Source organism: Ornithodoros turicata, chromosome 8, assembly GCF_037126465.1.
Source record: "Ornithodoros turicata isolate Travis chromosome 8, ASM3712646v1, whole genome shotgun sequence".
In the NCBI taxonomy this organism is placed as follows: domain Eukaryota; kingdom Metazoa; phylum Arthropoda; class Arachnida; order Ixodida; family Argasidae; genus Ornithodoros; species Ornithodoros turicata.
The window spans coordinates 31,109,465-31,126,264 of NC_088208.1; the positions used below are offsets into that span (position 1 = coordinate 31,109,465).

General features: G+C 44.5%; 2 protein-coding genes across 9 annotated transcripts in view; both read left to right on the forward strand.

Moving 5' to 3' along the window:
• Positions 1–7,815, forward strand: part of LOC135366962 (E3 SUMO-protein ligase RanBP2-like) — a 28,453-nt gene extending 20,638 nt beyond the window's left edge. Inside the window, exons 27-35 of the mRNA XM_064599982.1 lie at positions 583–994; positions 1,436–1,585; positions 2,298–2,612; positions 3,243–3,443; positions 3,521–3,696; positions 4,539–4,620; positions 5,172–5,353; positions 5,781–6,035; positions 7,569–7,815. Of these exons, the coding sequence (XP_064456052.1) occupies positions 583–994; positions 1,436–1,585; positions 2,298–2,612; positions 3,243–3,443; positions 3,521–3,696; positions 4,539–4,620; positions 5,172–5,353; positions 5,781–6,035; positions 7,569–7,628 (1,833 nt within the window). The 3' untranslated portion in view covers positions 7,629–7,815. The remainder of the gene's footprint in view (positions 1–582; positions 995–1,435; positions 1,586–2,297; positions 2,613–3,242; positions 3,444–3,520; positions 3,697–4,538; positions 4,621–5,171; positions 5,354–5,780; positions 6,036–7,568) is intronic.
• Positions 7,816–9,006: 1,191 nt separating this feature from the next.
• Positions 9,007–16,800, forward strand: part of LOC135366963 (serine/threonine-protein kinase tousled-like 2) — a 33,268-nt gene continuing 25,474 nt past the window's right edge. For 2 of the 8 annotated variants that reach the window (XM_064599983.1, XM_064599989.1), the window contains exons 1-2: positions 9,969–10,286; positions 12,337–12,426. In XM_064599983.1, the coding sequence (XP_064456053.1) occupies positions 10,273–10,286; positions 12,337–12,426 (104 nt within the window). In that variant the 5' untranslated portion in view covers positions 9,969–10,272. Of the gene's footprint in view, positions 9,306–9,605; positions 9,764–9,968; positions 10,287–12,336; positions 12,427–16,800 lie in introns of those variants that run through there. The other 6 variants (XM_064599984.1, XM_064599990.1, XM_064599991.1 and 3 more) reach the window with 5 other exon arrangements.

A 16,800-nucleotide genomic window follows, 5' to 3' on the forward strand; every position in this document is an offset into this window, starting at 1 on the left:
ATGTTAACCGCAATTTGGATAGTCGTTACCCAAGGTGAAACCTGAAAAACTCTGAAAATGAACTTGCCAAAGTGCAAAGTCCAGCCACAAACATGCATGCAGGAGAACGCTAAGCCTCGCACGTTCGACATCTCGTGTTCATCTGAAATGGGAATGGGAGAGGTGCTTTTATTGTTTTTCACTCGACCCGGAATTCGAAAATGCTGTTTTCAAGGTTGGGAATTTCAAGGCTCGAATTTTCCACAGTCCTTGAAAATCCTTAATTTTGTATCTTATTCTCACACTAGCAGTTGGCAGTGGAAACCGGAACTGCGAGAAGGAAATGGAGACATTCCTCTCCTGTAATCAGGAGTCTTGAGTCGCATTTGTGGATGTATAGCAATAACACAGCCACTATGTATTCTGTGATTCCTTATGATGTTAATGTGATGATGATGATTCCTCTGTGATAGCTTATAAATATGTTTGTGAGATATTTAGGTGAAAGGACACCTTCGTAGTCTTGACGTTTATTGTATTATTTATTTATATTTATAGCATATTATTGTATGTATTGTGACTTCATTGTATTTTCTGCTTCAGGTACTCAAAGTCTGTCTCAACCATAACCTAACCCCCGAGATGGTGTTCTCCAAAAAGGACGAGCGGATAGTATCGTGGTCCACGGTGGATTTCTCCGACGGCGAGCCCTGTCCTCAACAGTTTGCACTACGTTTGAAGACTGCGGAGACAGCTAACGAATTTCTAAATGCCATAGAAAGTGCAAAGAAGCACCTCGGAAGTAGTGCGGAAGAGAAGAAAAATGATGATGCGGTCAAAAGTGCAGTCAAAGATGCAGCCAGTTCCTTTTCCTTCAAGCTGGATTCCAAAGAAGTGACACCACCATCTGGTGGTTTCTTCTCCCTCTCAAATCGTTTTGGTAGTCCGCGACAACCTGTTGTTCGTTCGCTCTTTGGAAACACAGCAGCACCAGCAGAGTCCACTGATGAAGGCGGTGAGTTTTTGACACATTAGGCTTACTGTAATGCACATAAGACCATAATGGAAAATTAGGTGTACGGTGCATTCATACGAGTGACATGTCCACGGAATATTCTAGTGGAAGAAAAGGCAAGTTCTGCCACGTCTTGTATTGAGCATTCGCACAGTGCCATAATATCTGGAGTGGCGTACTGTACACACAGCAGATGACACCATCGGCCCTGTCGTCTGCTACAGAATAGGTATCTCATGGCTGAGCCGCAGGATATTCCCTATGGTTAGGTGGGCACAAATAGGTATGACGTTACATGATGACGGAAAGCTACGATGGTTTGTTTATCGTCTGCTGGGGTATACTCGGAAATGTTGATCCTGTCAATATGCTTTGGTACTGTAGACCTTGATGCAGACAGGACAAAAATGTCACGAATGCTGATATGTTGATGTTTAACAGGTGTCAAAATAGAATATGAAGCGAAGGCAACTGAAGCCCAAATAGCCCTGGCGAGAAAGTTTCAGCTGCCTGATAACTTCTATCTATATGAGACAAAGCCCCCTTGCCCTGGGTGCAGGGGTTGTGATGATGGTACTCCGATGAAAAAAGGTATGTGCATTTCGTGAACTCCTGATGTATTTCTCTTTCTTCGAACGGCCTTTCAGTTTTTACTGTGCCTGGATGCTGGGCACTAATGCAGGACTCTTGTGGTTTTGAAGTGGTATCTTGCACTTTGCTCCTCGAGTGACTTTCATCTCGCTCAGAGGTGTTGATGTTATTTGTGCACGGTGATGTGATGTGAGCGTGCACACCACATGTGTGCGGTGATACGATGTGTGCGCAGCCAACACCACCTAGATAGAGGAAGCCTGTGCATTGCCTCCTCTCCCTATTTTCACTTAAGAGTCAGAATTCGTCTGCTACTGCGATTCACTGTTGTGCGAATTCAAGAACCCGCAAATGATTGCAGCTCGCCTGGAACCTGTAGACCTAAATATTTAGACAAAAAGTGCGAGACACTTTCCAGAAAATCGGTTTTGAAAGAAACACTGAGACCGTTTTGTGTTTTTTTTTTTGTGTGTTTTTTCGCATTTAGTACGTGGGGACGTTCAATCAAAACTCGCAGACGACGTTGGTTTTTCTTCAAAGCACGTTCGTGATTGGCTGCGGCCGTTGAAAACACGATCCTGATTGGCTGTCTCTTAATTCTCACATCATGTCGACAAGTGCACAGACTTTCTGTATCTATATGGTGTTGGCACAGCCCGACTGTAAACCACCAGCTAGCACCAGTTTCACGTTTATTGATTCCCTTTTACAGGGCAAGCCCTTGCTACTTCTACAAAGACAGCGTCGAGCGGTGGCACAGACAAAAAGCCCAACGGGCTTTTCACGACTCTTGCAGCGGAAACGTGGAATGCTCCTGCTGCGCACGATGGTGGAGACTCCCTCTTTGGGAAGAGTGACGTCACACAGTTGTCATTTGCCAGCCTAGCCTCCCAGGGGGCCTCTGCTTCGAGCAGCTTCCTCCAGACATCTTCTTCGCCCAAAAATAACCAGCCGCTCCTGGCTGGAGCGGGAACTCCCGTCTTTCATGGGACAGCCAGGCGAAGATCTGAAAGCGGTGGGGATGACGGTAAGTGAGTCACCCCCATTTATCGGAACTCTTAAACCCGGTAAGACCCACTTCTACGCCCCAACTTGCATCATCGTAGCTTGCGGTAAAAACGGAGAAACTCGGAGAATGAGCTTGCCAATGCGCAGAATCAGCCAATGCTGTAGGCACTGCAGAATGCTAAGCACTGTGCATCCAACATCTGCGTCTCATGTTCAACTGAAATGCGGGAAATACTCTCGCATGTCCTGAAATACAACCCAGTTTTTGCCCCCACCCCCTCAGTTTTCAAAAAAACATTAACCACAAACCAAACCGCCAAACGGCACACCAAACAGCACAAGGGTTTAAGCGTTAGGGAACTCCACGCGCGTAGGGCATTCGAAAGGAACCCCTCGAAATGAAGATTTGTTTGTTTGTTTGTTTGGCTGGCATGGGGTAAGAGTGGTTGGCCCACGAAAACTTGGCTTGCCACTCCAAATTATCAGTTACGTGCATAAATATGGTAGTTATCCTTTCTATCTCTTATTGCCACTTACTAGATACACCCAGGTATGGCGTAACACTACAGAGAAAGACACACGAGCGTTACATTCTTTCAAGACTCCTTGTCTTCATTCATATCGCTAACAGTATGTGCTCCTAATGCAGGGGAAGTGGCCCAGGGCGTCGATATCCACTTCGAGCCCGTGGTGCCTCTTCCCGACCTCGTGGAGCTGACAACTGGCGAGGAGGATGAAGAATCCCTATTCTGCCATCGAGGGAAGCTGTACGCTTTTCACGGCGACTCTAAGCAGTGGAAGGAGAGGGCAGTCGGTGACATCAAAATCCTGAAACACCTCCACAAGCCAGGTAAGGCGGGACTGTCCTGCCTTTCTGGGGAAGAAAGTAACGTTCGCTTCATGTGAACCCATTGTGCAACCTTTCAGGGCAGTTCAGAGTGCTGATGCGACGCGATCAAGTGCACAAGATTGCGTGTAACCACAATATAACGACCTTCATGAAGCTGATGCCCCTGAGCACCTCGGCAAATTCTGTCACCTGGAATGCCATAGATTACTCCGATGGAAATGCTTCGCCGGAGAACTTCGCCATACGCTTCAAGGTGAGACCAGAAGTGCTCGGTGAACCATTATGATTGGTATGCAGTTCCATGTGGTACCATGTGTTGTACAGTATGAGTAGAGCCTGAAATTTTCGGGAAAAATTTTTTTCTAAATTCGTGGGGTAAAAATCGGGTAAATAAACCTGTGCACTAAATCCATGCGAATTCGGGTGAAAAAACTTCCGTTACGCTAAAATCGGGAGAAATCGGGCTCAGTTATTCAAACTAACTGTAGCGGTTTGGTACAGACGGTGATGTAACTGCATTTTTCTGCCAAACAAGTAAGTTGGTGCATTCCTACAGACATCCCAGAGAGGGCAATTTGCCTGGTAAAATAAACGGGTGTTCACTCTAAAGAGGCAATCTTCAATTCTGGCTGCAAGTTCGGGGAAGAATTGTGTAAAACCCTAAAACTTCAGGCTCTAAGTACGACATGTCTGAAAATTGGCTGTGTGCAAGAAAACCTGTTCAACATGAAGGCTTGCTCAAGCAAGATATTTTGTTTGACTTTTACTGCTGTACTAAAATGGTTTTCACATTGCGCTCTAAAGCGTTACAAATTTGCCATGTTCAAGTTTAGGATTTTCGACACACTCCTGTCGTTTCATATTGGTGTTCAGTAGGTACCACAAGGTGTTGCACTCTCGTACGCTGCATGCTTCATGACGTAAAATTGCACTTCACTGCTGGATGAGTAAGCTACAAAAGGGGCCATTTGGTGCATAACAGAAGAGGTGATGACGGAGGAGCAACATTAATTTTGTGTAGCTTGGGTTTAAACGAGTGTCACAACCCCTTTGAACCATATTGTTCATGTACTAATTCCAAGGTTTTCTCGGCAGAACGTGGACGTCCTGAAAAGTTTTCAAGACACCTTTGAAGGTTGTCAGAAAGTTATTGCAGAGATGCCACAATCCGAAGCAGGTTTGTGTCTTCATCTTTGTTGTTTCATCTTTCATCAGGTTTGTGTGTTCAGCCCTCTTTTGAGTGCAGTGTGCATTCTCACGGAACTGCGACAGGATTTGAGCATGGTGTAGTGTAATGTAGCGTGGTCGGAGCAACCCTCCCCTGCCTTGCCCATCCCCCTGTTGTGTAATAGGCCTCTTCTTGCATGCTGTGCATCAGATGCGTTTGGTGGCAGTAGTGCTTCATCGCTTGAGCACATCCAGACGCAGCAGGGCAATTTTGCTCAAATAAGCTCATGTGCACATTCATGTGTTCAAATTACTGGACGTTTTCCCCCATTCAAATGTGCGTCACTTCGATGGGACCTGAGCATCAGTTTCGAGCATCGAATTTGGGGAGAGTGAATTAACGGAATTGCACTGGGCATCAGGAAATGCGTGTAGCATACGCTGTGTTTAGTCTCAGTGCCAAAGGAGTTTCTCAACTGAGGAATATTTTGGGCTGGGCTGGTTGCTTCTACATGCCTAGCTCCTTAAATTTTCTCTTATTGTTTGTTGCTCTTTTTCCAGAGGCAACGACAGCTGAGAAGCTGAGCAATTCTAATCATTGTAGAGAGACCAAAGACGATGAAGACCATGAGGAGGAGGAGGAAGAAGGGGCTGATGAGGATGAAGAGGAGGACGAGGAAGAAATAATGTTTGAGAAGAGGGTCACTTTTTCAGTTTTCAATCCCTCCACCGGGAATTATGAGGTAAGTTCTGAACTCCCAAAGGGTGTTTGGGATGGTTCATTGCAGCCACTAAAAACTAAAATTAACCTGCTCTGCACCAAATGACGCAGTCCAAAATATTGTTCAGTACTTCTTTCGGGAGACAGTAGATCCTAAAAACTAAGCAAGCTTAGGTCAAAATGTCTACATAAAATCAAGCTGCTCTTTTACAAAATGGTCTGAAATTTGGGACTAGGGATACATTGTTTCTATGGGGCGTACAATGAAGCCACTAGTTTTGTCCCCCCAAAAAATTGGGAAGTCTGAATATTTGGAGTCTGAAATATTGGGCGGCGACTGTTATTAGGTTCCCTGAAGTCGCGCCGTCATGACCGTGGGGTTCCCTCGAGTAACATAAGATGAGAGGCACTGCCTTACGCCATTCGTGTCTTTCTGGCCATTATTTCAGAGCGCTGGCATGGGCAACCTTACCGTGCTCTACGACGACACGTGTTATGGAATGCGCATCCGTGTGACTGCGGACGAAACGGATGAGGTGCTGTGCGAGACCCTCATAGCAGTGCAGACGTGCCTGCGCACAGACAAGGTGGATGCCTACTGGACCGCCATTGACGTGTCCCAAAACCCAGTGGTACGGCGCCAGTTCAGGGCCACCTTCAGCTCCGTGCAGGCCGTGCAGGAGTTCTCCAGGGCATTTGACGAGGTATACTTATATTTAGAGCCTGAAGTTTTCGGGAAATGTTTTTTTCTAAATTCCGGGGGGTAAAAATTGGGTAAATAAACGTGTGCTCTAAATTCGTGCGAATTCGGGTGGAAAAACTTCCATTACGCTAAAATCGGCGAGAAATCGGGCTCAGTCATTCAAACTAGTTGTAGCGGTTTGGTACAAACGGTGACGTAACTGAATTTTTCTGCCAAACAGGTAAGTTGGTGCATTCCTACAGACATCCCGGTGAGGGGAATTTGCCGGGTAAAAATCGGGTTTCACCCTAACAAGTGAACCTTCAATTCGGGAAAGAATCGGGTAAAACCCTAAAACTTCAGGCTCTACTTATATTACAGTACAGACATCTAAACCCTTTACTATACAGGCTCTCGCAACTCTTAGCTTACCCCACTCTTTCTGTGCCTCTTGTACCCGGAAGGATCAAGTTTTGAAAAAATTTGCCCCTCAGCCTTTTCGCTTGTTCTATTGGTTTGATGTGGATGTAGCGCGGGATGTGAATTTATAATTAGGGAGTGACTTTTTCGGGTTAAACCTGATTTCGCCTGGTTATTTCCCCCCGAACTGACCTCCAACCAATTCGGGTTGAACCCGATTTCTCCCCGAATTCCAGTCACTACGAAATCCTCAAGTGACGTTTCCACTGAAGAGGAACAAAAGTCGCCACGTGTAACACGTGAGAATGGGTCACTTACGCTCCCAGCAATACACTCATGTGTGTCAACACTGTCTGTGCCTTCGGGGATTACCGCTGGAAGGTCACGATCTCGCAAAAAATCAACAACAAAAGAACATAAAGAAAGACTAGGAAAGGACTTAATAGACAAGAGGAGAACAAAAAAAAAAAACACCCGATAACACCCGAAGGCCCAATTATCGCCCGATTTCTCCCCGAATTACAGACTTAAAAATAGCGCCTGATTTTTACCCCCCTGAGTCTGAGAAAGGCATTTAACCCGAAAAAGGCACTCCCTATTTATAATTAGGGCCTGACTTTTTAGGGTTAAACCCGTATCCGCCCGATATTTACCCCCCGAACAAAATCTGTAAAATTGGGGTTTAACCCAAATCTACCCGAAAACATCCAGGTCGCGTGGCACACTCATAAGCGTGCATTAAAATAAAGTTTGATAACATTACTAAACGTTAGTTCCATGTTAAGACAAATTTTTATTAAACAAAAAAAAAAAAAAAACATCCGAATGCACCCGAATTCCTGACGACAGAATATGCCGTAAAGGGATTTAACCCGAATACACCCGAATTTTCAAATGAAAAATATCACCCGATATTTACCCCCCCGAATTTGGCCAAAAATAAAACCCGAAAAAGTCAGGCCCTAGTTATAATGTCCAGAAGTGTGGCACACAGGTGGAGTTTGAAACGTCAGGAACCTATTTATTGGTACATGGTATGCTCAGGAAGTGGTCGCTTGGCTACTTTGCAGCGCGTCGAATCATTTGCTGCCGTTGTTGTCAGTGTCATGGGCTCCTTACTTTATTTTTATTTCAGGGGAAAGAATGTGCAGTATCTGCTGCTATTGTTGAGACCAACGACGAGCCTCCGTGTTGAAGAAAATGTGTTGTTTTGAAGGTACTGTTACGGTGCGATTCAGTTGATCGGCAAGTGCTTACAACACCAGGAAGTTTACAGAATTTTTTAAAGGTCTGCGCAAGAGATGTTTGTGTCAGGAACTTTCTAGAAGTTATGTAAATATGTAGGCTTTGTGATTCTTTAAATAAAATACGCATGTCACGGAGCTTTTCTTACTTTCTCTGTGGTCAATACTCAAACGTATGGCGCAGAAAGTTGATATGCACCTGGGGGCATTATATATATGATTCTCAACTCTTCTGAGTGCTACTAGTTCACCGGTCTGTTGCTTCACTATTTATTTCCACTATTTATCGAATCATGCTATTCTTGCAGGAAATGTCAACGTACGATGAACACATTGAGAACCAAACTATCTGTGTCAAAATGTGCACATGCTTGTTCATTATTGTGTGCACCTGTACGCCTTCTGAAGGTATCCTCTCACAGGTAGTCTTTCTTCTAGATGGACAGGTGGAGAGATGATCGGCAAATATTTAAACTCTAGAGGAGGAAGTAGTCTTGAGAGGAAATTCACTATGGCAATTGTTTACTATTAAAGACTACAGGAATTGTTGAATTAATGCTGTGCATTCTTCCTGATGAATATGTTCTGTTGCTTGGAAAACAATTTTCATCTCAAATTGAAACAAAGGCTTAAAAGTAAAATTTTGTAATGGGTTACTGGCTGAGGAGTCACCGTTCTGTGACCAGTGGTGGATCCAGGATTTTTCTGAGGTGGGAGTCCAGCCATGGAGAGCATGCTAGATATGCGATCTAGGGTCAATTGAACACTATGTGAAGACAGAAATTGAGGTGGGGGTCAGGACATCCGGACCCCCCTTCTGGACCTGCCTGTCTGCGACATTGAGATGTCTGGTCCAAACACTAACCAAGAAACAAAAATTAAATTTCAGCACCCACTTTCCACCAATTGGGGCATGTTATTTTATTAATACTGTCAGCCCTCAAGGGCAAGTGCTATGAGGTTGTTTCTTAGGTGTGAGGATCCATCATTGCCTTGGTAGTGTTTTCTATATTTATGAATTCACTGTTTTCTTTTTAAAATTCCATTAGTTTTACTTTCGAGGGACAAAGGATATCCTGTCACTCGCGTTTTTTGTCTTGGAATTCCAGTGACATGTGTAAATTTTTCCACTGAACCAACCAGTTTATATAACCATGTCGATTTGGCCCACATGCTGTTTCGACTAACGCAGAAGAAAACCGCCTCATTTGCTGCCAAATTAAATTTCAAACGCTCTTTGTGTTGCACTTTTGGAAGTGTTATATGGAGCAAATGCGCGCACGTTCGTTGCGTTTGTGACAGACGACACGTGACGTCATCAGGTGTACACAAACGCTGCACAGAGTTGGTAAACCTTGAGATAGGCTTATTGATGAATGCAAGATATCGCAATAAGAAAAAGCTTTTCTCGACTATTAATGCATCGGTCGCGGACTTTACGCTTGGCGGGCATTATGAGAAACGTTGGAAAATGCTTTCAAGCATTGGTTAGTTCAGCCAAGGATTTTTTTCTCGGCTGATGTGAGTGGATCTGTCTATCGCCATCTTGCGCTCTTCAAGTTTACCGTCAAGCAAATTTGCTTTGTTTTGTCGTCATTCTAGAACATCATTTATGTCCTGCTAGGCAGGTAAGACACAGTTCCTCCGTTAGCATGTGTTTATCAATATTTGGACGGTACAGTGCACCTACAATTGAACTGATTCCGAGCAGTCATGCCATACTAATGCTAAGCACATCTCAATATCCTAGCCTACAGTTTTGCTTTGGACATCGCCATTAGGCTTAGTCTGTCGTAAAAATTGCCTATTTAATGCACTTAAATTGCTGATAATCCACTCTAAAGGTGCTCAAAGATCGCATGCTGTCGTGAGGCAAAGAAATACGATTATCTGATGCTGCTCCGTTCTTGGTGTCACGAATAGGGGGCTGTGTAGGAATGATACAGCGTTGGAATCTTGCTCATATTTTGCAACTCTTCGCGGTAGATCGCACAGTAACTGAACCCCTAACGCAAGCCACTACATTTTAGCTCATACCGAGGGAGCTACATGCCAGAAATGATCGCCGATTGAGTGGAAAGACAAGGTACGGGAAGTGTCGTTTCATATTGAGACCGTGCAAATGCAACTGTATTCCCCGTAGTATACCAGCGCGTTTGCATGCTAACGATTGCATGTTTCCTTCCTGAGTGCTTTACACAAGCGCGGAGGGTGTCGTCGTGAAACGCTTGTGAACGCCGAGGCGTAACAGTTGATCCTTTTATTGCGCACAGGCCGAGACTGACCCAGCCCTTTTAGGTTTCGGCTACTCGATCAGATACCTCTGTATACTCCAGTCTGTGACCAGATGTATTGCGACTGTTGTCCGAAATGTGTGCGTCACAAGGGTTCCATCGTAAACACGCAAATAATTGAGTGATATGGCTACGAAGTGTGCAAATCATGCATGATCTGTTTTACATTCCTACCGGAGATCATGTATAGCCCTCGCTGCGTTTGCTGGGTCGTCTAAACCGTGCACTGAGGTTTATTTTGTGGTGTTCTTCGTGCGTCCAGATACGATACGGACATCTTCAAACCTTCTATGTCAGCGTGATGGAGGAGATGAGGTAAAAAGCTCACATTAGTGAGATCTGGGTTCGCGGCGAGGGATAGGTTGGGGTTCCGTGTTAGCAGCTCACAAACGTGGACATATAAGCCATAAGTGCGATTAGCATGGCTCGTGTAGTGAATGCTGCGTTAATAAAACTGCCGTGCTGTCACAGGCGAAGTTTCATTAACCTAAACTAAGTGCGAACTCGAGGTTCATTGGCTTGAAGTCATGCAGAACATTGAGAGTTGTGCTATTGTGTGTGTTTGTTGCTACATCAGCAGAGGAAGGGAAAACACAGCATGTAATCAAATAGTCTTTTGCTGTCACATGGATCTTTAGTAGGTGGTAACTATTCAATTTTGGAAGATAGTACTTTAATCCCCATTTGTAGGCCCATGGTGGTGAGGGAATGACTTGCTTGTTTACATCTTCGGTAGACAATTGTTTTAACCTGATGGCTTGTACCCTCGAACTTATCCTGCTTATAAATTCTCCTACATTCTATATTCTGCCACAAATGTATCAGACCACTGGTTATGGCAGAGTAATGCCAGTAGCTATGCGTCCTTGGTTCTCTTTGTGATTCAAAACCAGCACGAAGAGGAAGAGTACAAAGCTGGGAAAGTGTAGCAGAAAACGGCAACCCCGCCACAGCTCTCAGACAGCAGTATCGTGTAACAAAAGCTGTGAAACGTAAATTTTCTCATGTCTGCAGATAGTAACACTAAATGATATGCTTAGCCACATACCTCAGCCTACATTTCTTTGTGACCTTGAGGGTCCTTGTAGATCCAGTGTATCTTTTTTAAGAAGTGTCTTTCTTCATAACATGCTATCTTATCTACGCCTTCACTTAGAATAATCTCAATCGCATGAGCAGTCCAATTTATGGTGGTGGTGGTTGGAGACAATGACCGAGGAGAAGTTTCTAAAAACGATTAAAAAAAACAGTGCAACAAAAGGGATGAAAAGGACACGACACAGTGCTTGTGTCATGTCGTTTTCATCCTTGTTGTTGTTCCCTTGCACTGGGGTTTTTATCATTTTTAGTCTGGACCACCAGCCCGCCTGATTTTAATTTTATTTCTTCTTTATCTCTTATCTTATGTAGGTGCCACAGTAAAACGTTCACACGCATAGATTGCAATCACCAGTTCACTGACAGCTGAAATATAGATGAACTCTAGAAATGCATTAGCGATATCTTTGTTGTGTCGTCAGCCCCATTGAATTTCAATGGCAGGTGATGGTGATATGTTTAGGGAATTTGAGGTAGATATGGTTGTCATAGGAAGTACGGCTCGTATAGCGCTCATAATGAACACCTGTGAAAACAACAGCCATTGATGATTGTCACGTAGAAGCCAGCTATTCTACAGATGTTTAGTAGCAGTCGCTTTCCAAAACTTCCGCTGCTGCATGAATAGGCAGACAAGCACTCCGCCTTATTCATGTCTCGTCTCATTGCACTGAATGAATATGAATTGATTATGATTACACAATTCTGACCGTGGAAGGCCTCACCTATAGATGCTATAGAATGTGGTTTTAGTTGCACAAGAAACCCATCTATATCAGTCCATATGACTGCAGCATTTTTTCCAGAATCATCCGTAGTGACGCTGGAGAAGTTTTTTCTCTGAACGAAAAGCAGGTGTGACCGACAGAACTGCCCTGAAAAACCCTGATGTTAGTTGCCTTAATACTTACGGCGTTCAAGACCTCATCACCACTCACTTAATTCTCGACACCCTTAATGTGAAAGATAGGCCGCCAGCTGCCTTGCTGATGCTGCAGAATGATTACTTGAATCATACTAAACAAGCAGCTACTTTAGTACCAACACTGGTAGTGACAAATAGTGGTGCTGCTTTGCTGTGCCGTGGCATCCTGTTCTTGAGACAGCTCTTGGTTGATTGAAAACCAGCCAGCTGAAGCGTTTCTTTGGAGACGTGTTCTCCAGACTGCGGACAATAATGACTAACGAAAATAATGAAAGAGGACTGTTCATGCGGAGCACGCTAATATATTTTTGCTCTGCTCATCAAACCGTTTTTCTGTTACAGATGCAACGAGAAGCATGGCTATCCTTCACGTAACGCTACACACCAAGCTCCCAGCACTATAGTGAGAGGGTGCTTAAAGACATCTTTGAGGTATGTGCCTGAAAAAACATCTCACCATTACATGGCATGACTAGAATGAGTTGTGCCAACTTCATACCTAGACGTAGGGAATGCACGAAAACAAATTTGTTATATCACCACCCATGACACAGGCTGTAAAGTGTGGATCTACATTCAGACAGAAACAGCGGATTGGCGTCCCATTAACAAGCTTTATTAAATGAGTCGTGACACTTTGACATATTGGCCATGTTCAAATACTTACGCGACCACAGTTGCCAGCTTTCACCAATTAGTATTCGAATGCGCGCACTTAGAGCAATTACGCTAGTGCCACCTGTGCAGCACCAGCGAAAGCTTTATGACAAATGTGTGGTACAACATTTTGGAAACTTACTTATGTAGCAGCCCGACATAGAATCCTTTGACAGATCACCCATTTTTAGTGTCCAAACGATATGCAGAAGGGAGTGTCGTCTGCTTTGAACTTCTCTGTTGGTTGACGCGACACCGAGACCCAATAGCGGAAAGTGCGTAACGCACATTGCAAAGTCTGCATGGTTATGTGCGCCTTCGTTGACATGTTCTGGGCTGTTCGGACGAGACTTAAGATGGCACCATTTCCGGTGTGCGGTGTACAAAGGTACACCTTATACGATTAGAACGTACACATGACACACAACTCTCATTACAAGATCTACTTTGTGTACCATACCACGTGTTGTACTTGGCGAGATGCAAATCCATCTGTGACATCAGAGGACTGAGGGCTACGGCCATCCCCATTGGTACTCGTAAACATGTGACCACTCCCACGCTGCCTCACTGACGGAGACGCCTGCAGTGATGTCACAGCAGACTGAGTTTCAGTATTTGCTGGGCCAATTTTCTATGCCTCTGTTACCGTCTCTCATTAATTTTGTTAGTATCTCGCAAGTATCTGGCATACCTTAGTCGGATATACCAGGTACAAACTTGGATCCCATTGCCGTCAAAAGCTTGATCAAGCTGTGATTGTGATCACCCTTACGTGAGTACAGAGTGTACCTCCGCGACCGAGATAAACACAGCGGTCATTATGTCTCCAATCTGTGAACGTGATTACGCACTTCGAGGAGGATTTCTCCCTCACCCTGCCAATGGTGTCGAATCGAAGCTCGGATCCTCAACGTCAAGTGCAGACAGCGCAGCATGGGTCGAGCTTCGATGCAAGTTGTGTGGGGCAGCGCGAAAGGGGAAATCGCTTTTCATAACCCGAGCTGTCAAAATTCCAGATGACAATTCAGGCTTTCTGCTTGAGTATGAGAGGCATATAACCCTCGTGAGCAACCAAAAAAGAACTACCAGCCATCTCTGTTGACAATACCACTTGGAAGATGTCAGCACTGCCTGCATGCATTTCTTCATGCAGAGAACAAACAAGCTGGATGCAGATGTGTCCTTTATAATGCCTAGGGGAGGGGGGGGGTGAATTTGCCTATGGGCGAATAGGGGAAAGGGGGAAACTGGGGAGCTTCGTAGATAGTTAACCTACCTGCATAGCAACAGATTGGTGACTCCCTTGGTGGCAGGACACTTAACGGACCATTTCTATGTACGCGTCACCCCAAGTGACGGCATGCCGAACGTCGTAGTTTGACCGCAAATGAACATGGTCGCAAGAAGAATGCGGAAAAGTGCATTGTACTAATTACAAGTACAAAGCGTCAGTTTCAAATGTCTGTGTAACTTTGCAACAGATTATCTCTCCCAAAATGACATAGCAGGTGGCAGGGCATGTGCTTACTCAGAAAAGATCCATTGTTATCTGCTTCTCTGAGCATAAGGGAACTACTACAAAACGAAAGGAATAAATTGCTTACTACATACCTCAGTAGGAGCGCTTCTCACTTGGAACGAGTGGTGGAAAGCGATCGATCACTTAGATGTCAGATCCGTAAAGGTTCCTGGTTCATGGAAAGTGTGGGATTGAACTTGAGCTTTATTACAAGACATGTCATAGGTACAATGTAAGTTCATTAATGTATGGTCTTCAAAGTGGCTTTCACTCTGTCTCGGTGAATGGCGAATAGAGTTGCCTTCGTATTAATATGCAGTACAGTGCTTGCCTTGCACACAAATCGAGGGGGGGGGGGGGGGGTGCATTGTCGTAATTGGTGAGGGGAGAGGAGGAAAACTAATGTGTAACCTAACGTTTTTGGCGATTGGGAAAGATGTGACGCCTTTATTATAATGGGTGTGCTGTTTTGAGACTCGTTTAAGAATGCGGTGAAAACGAGGACAGGCTACACAGAAGACAGAAGACTATGCTTAAACGTGTCTCAGTATAACCTAGATTTTCTTCTACTCCTATCTTTATGTGTTGCGTTGGACAGTGCGGAACATATTCTACTGCATTGTTCGTGCAAGAAGTTGCTGCGTCCTTGAGTCAAATTGAAGCATGTTTTATGTTGCTGGACGAACAACATGTTTGAGCATTGTTCGCTCTTGTGCAATTCGTACACATCTGTCTTATAGACCGTTGCGCTGCTTAGTAAGGTGTACAGATAGTACCCCAATGCGCAGTCCATGTACAGATGTTACTCGGACTGCACAAATCAGATTGCGTAATAGCCAGAAAAAAAACTTTGGCCGTTGAATTAACGTACGTGCTTCCCATCTTAGCTATGCACGTATGACTGGCAATTTATTCTGTTGCATAAACGTTCCGCATTTCAAATAGCTTTGCAGAGAAAGTCTAATGGAAAAAAAAAGAAAAGAAAAAACGTGGATTAGGAGAATTATATTTATAATTCTACAGCAAGAATTTTCTCAGCCGCCACTTTATAACCCATCCTTACGATCTTCTGGGACCCCCTGCCGTCCGGCGCCCCCTGTTGAGAAGGCGCCCAGGGTGTCTGCCCCCCCTCACAAACCCCCTTGGAACAGCTCTGTATAGGAGTCAGGGTGTCTACCAACCTGGAAATCCTGCACTCTTAAAAATGAGCTTCACCGCATAGCACGCTCTTAGCCAACCGTCATCTCGAATGATATCGTTATCTGCCCTGATTTGTTCAAAACGGGAGGCGTACGCCTTTTTTGTGACACTTATGCTGTTCATAATTGTCACAAAAAAGGCGTACGCCTCCGGTTTTCAACAAATCACGGCAGATAACGATATCATTCGAGATTATGATTGGCTAGGAGCGTGCTATGCTGTGAAGTTCATTTTTAAGAGTGTGGAAAACAGGGAATTGTCAGGGGATTTGCCGAAATGCAGCTGAAGTCAGGGAAAATCGCAGACAAGCGCTGTGACGATGCCCAGCTAATTGCGCGTGTGGATCAGTGGTTGAGTGGCCACGGGTAGCAGTTCGCCAATATGACAAGCTCAGAGGCAGAAAAGTAGGGCAGCCTTACTAATACTCAATAGATAATCTGTTTTATGAGGGTTCTGTATCAAAATGTAGCAGCAGGTAACCAAGATTCCTTTTGTTTTGGGCAGGGAATTCGCTTGAAATAGTCTGTGAAAATCTGGAAAAATCGGGGAATTTGAAGGCGGCAGTTTGGTAGACATCCCGAGCGAGTAGCAGATGAGTTGTTAGGAATCAGCAGCTTATTTCTGTGTATGAATCTATTCCATCTGCACATCCACAATAAGGTCCTAGCATGTAACAGTAACAGTAATGGGGAAATTGTGTCACTTGCTTCCGAACTGCGTGACTCCGGGAATCTGTGTGACTCCACAGCTTTTGTACAGTACGCCCCCAGCTGCATAGTGAGACCGTGAAGCCATCTCATATGTTTGCCATTCGAATTGAAGTAGAAAACATATTTCAGCCGGGCGTGACCGTATCGAGGTGCGTAAACAACTATAAACTTCGTTTCTGCGCATCCCATATGCCTCCAGTGGGCTGAAAGCTGTGTTGCCCGGTCATGTTACACATGCCTCCCACATGTTGTGTAGACATACCTCCTGAAAGGATAGTCTGTGGAGAGCAAAAGTGATGGCCTCCTCTAAGCTCAGTTCCTCTAAGGATCTAAAAATTCCTTTAAAGATCCTCTAAGGATCTAAAAATTCCTTTGAAGATCCTCTAAGGATCTTTTCTGGATCCAGCAAAAATTTTGGTTTCTCTGTGTCCTTCCTTTTTACACCGTTTATTCTATTACCTGATTTGTTGTCGTTATCATTATTATTATATTTCCATTACTAAAAATCTGCGTTGATGGTATGTCGAAATGTTGCGCTTGTTTTGAACTTGATACAGTGAGTTTGCGTACTTTCTATTCAGTGGGTACGAGCTTTCCAGTAGCACGTGAGAGTTGTGTATGTAACTTTAGCGCGTATTTTAACTTCTTTTTAATTTTTTTTAGTTATTGGAGAAAATTAAGGATGTGCTGGTGAGCTCGTTCAAGCACTTGCAGAAG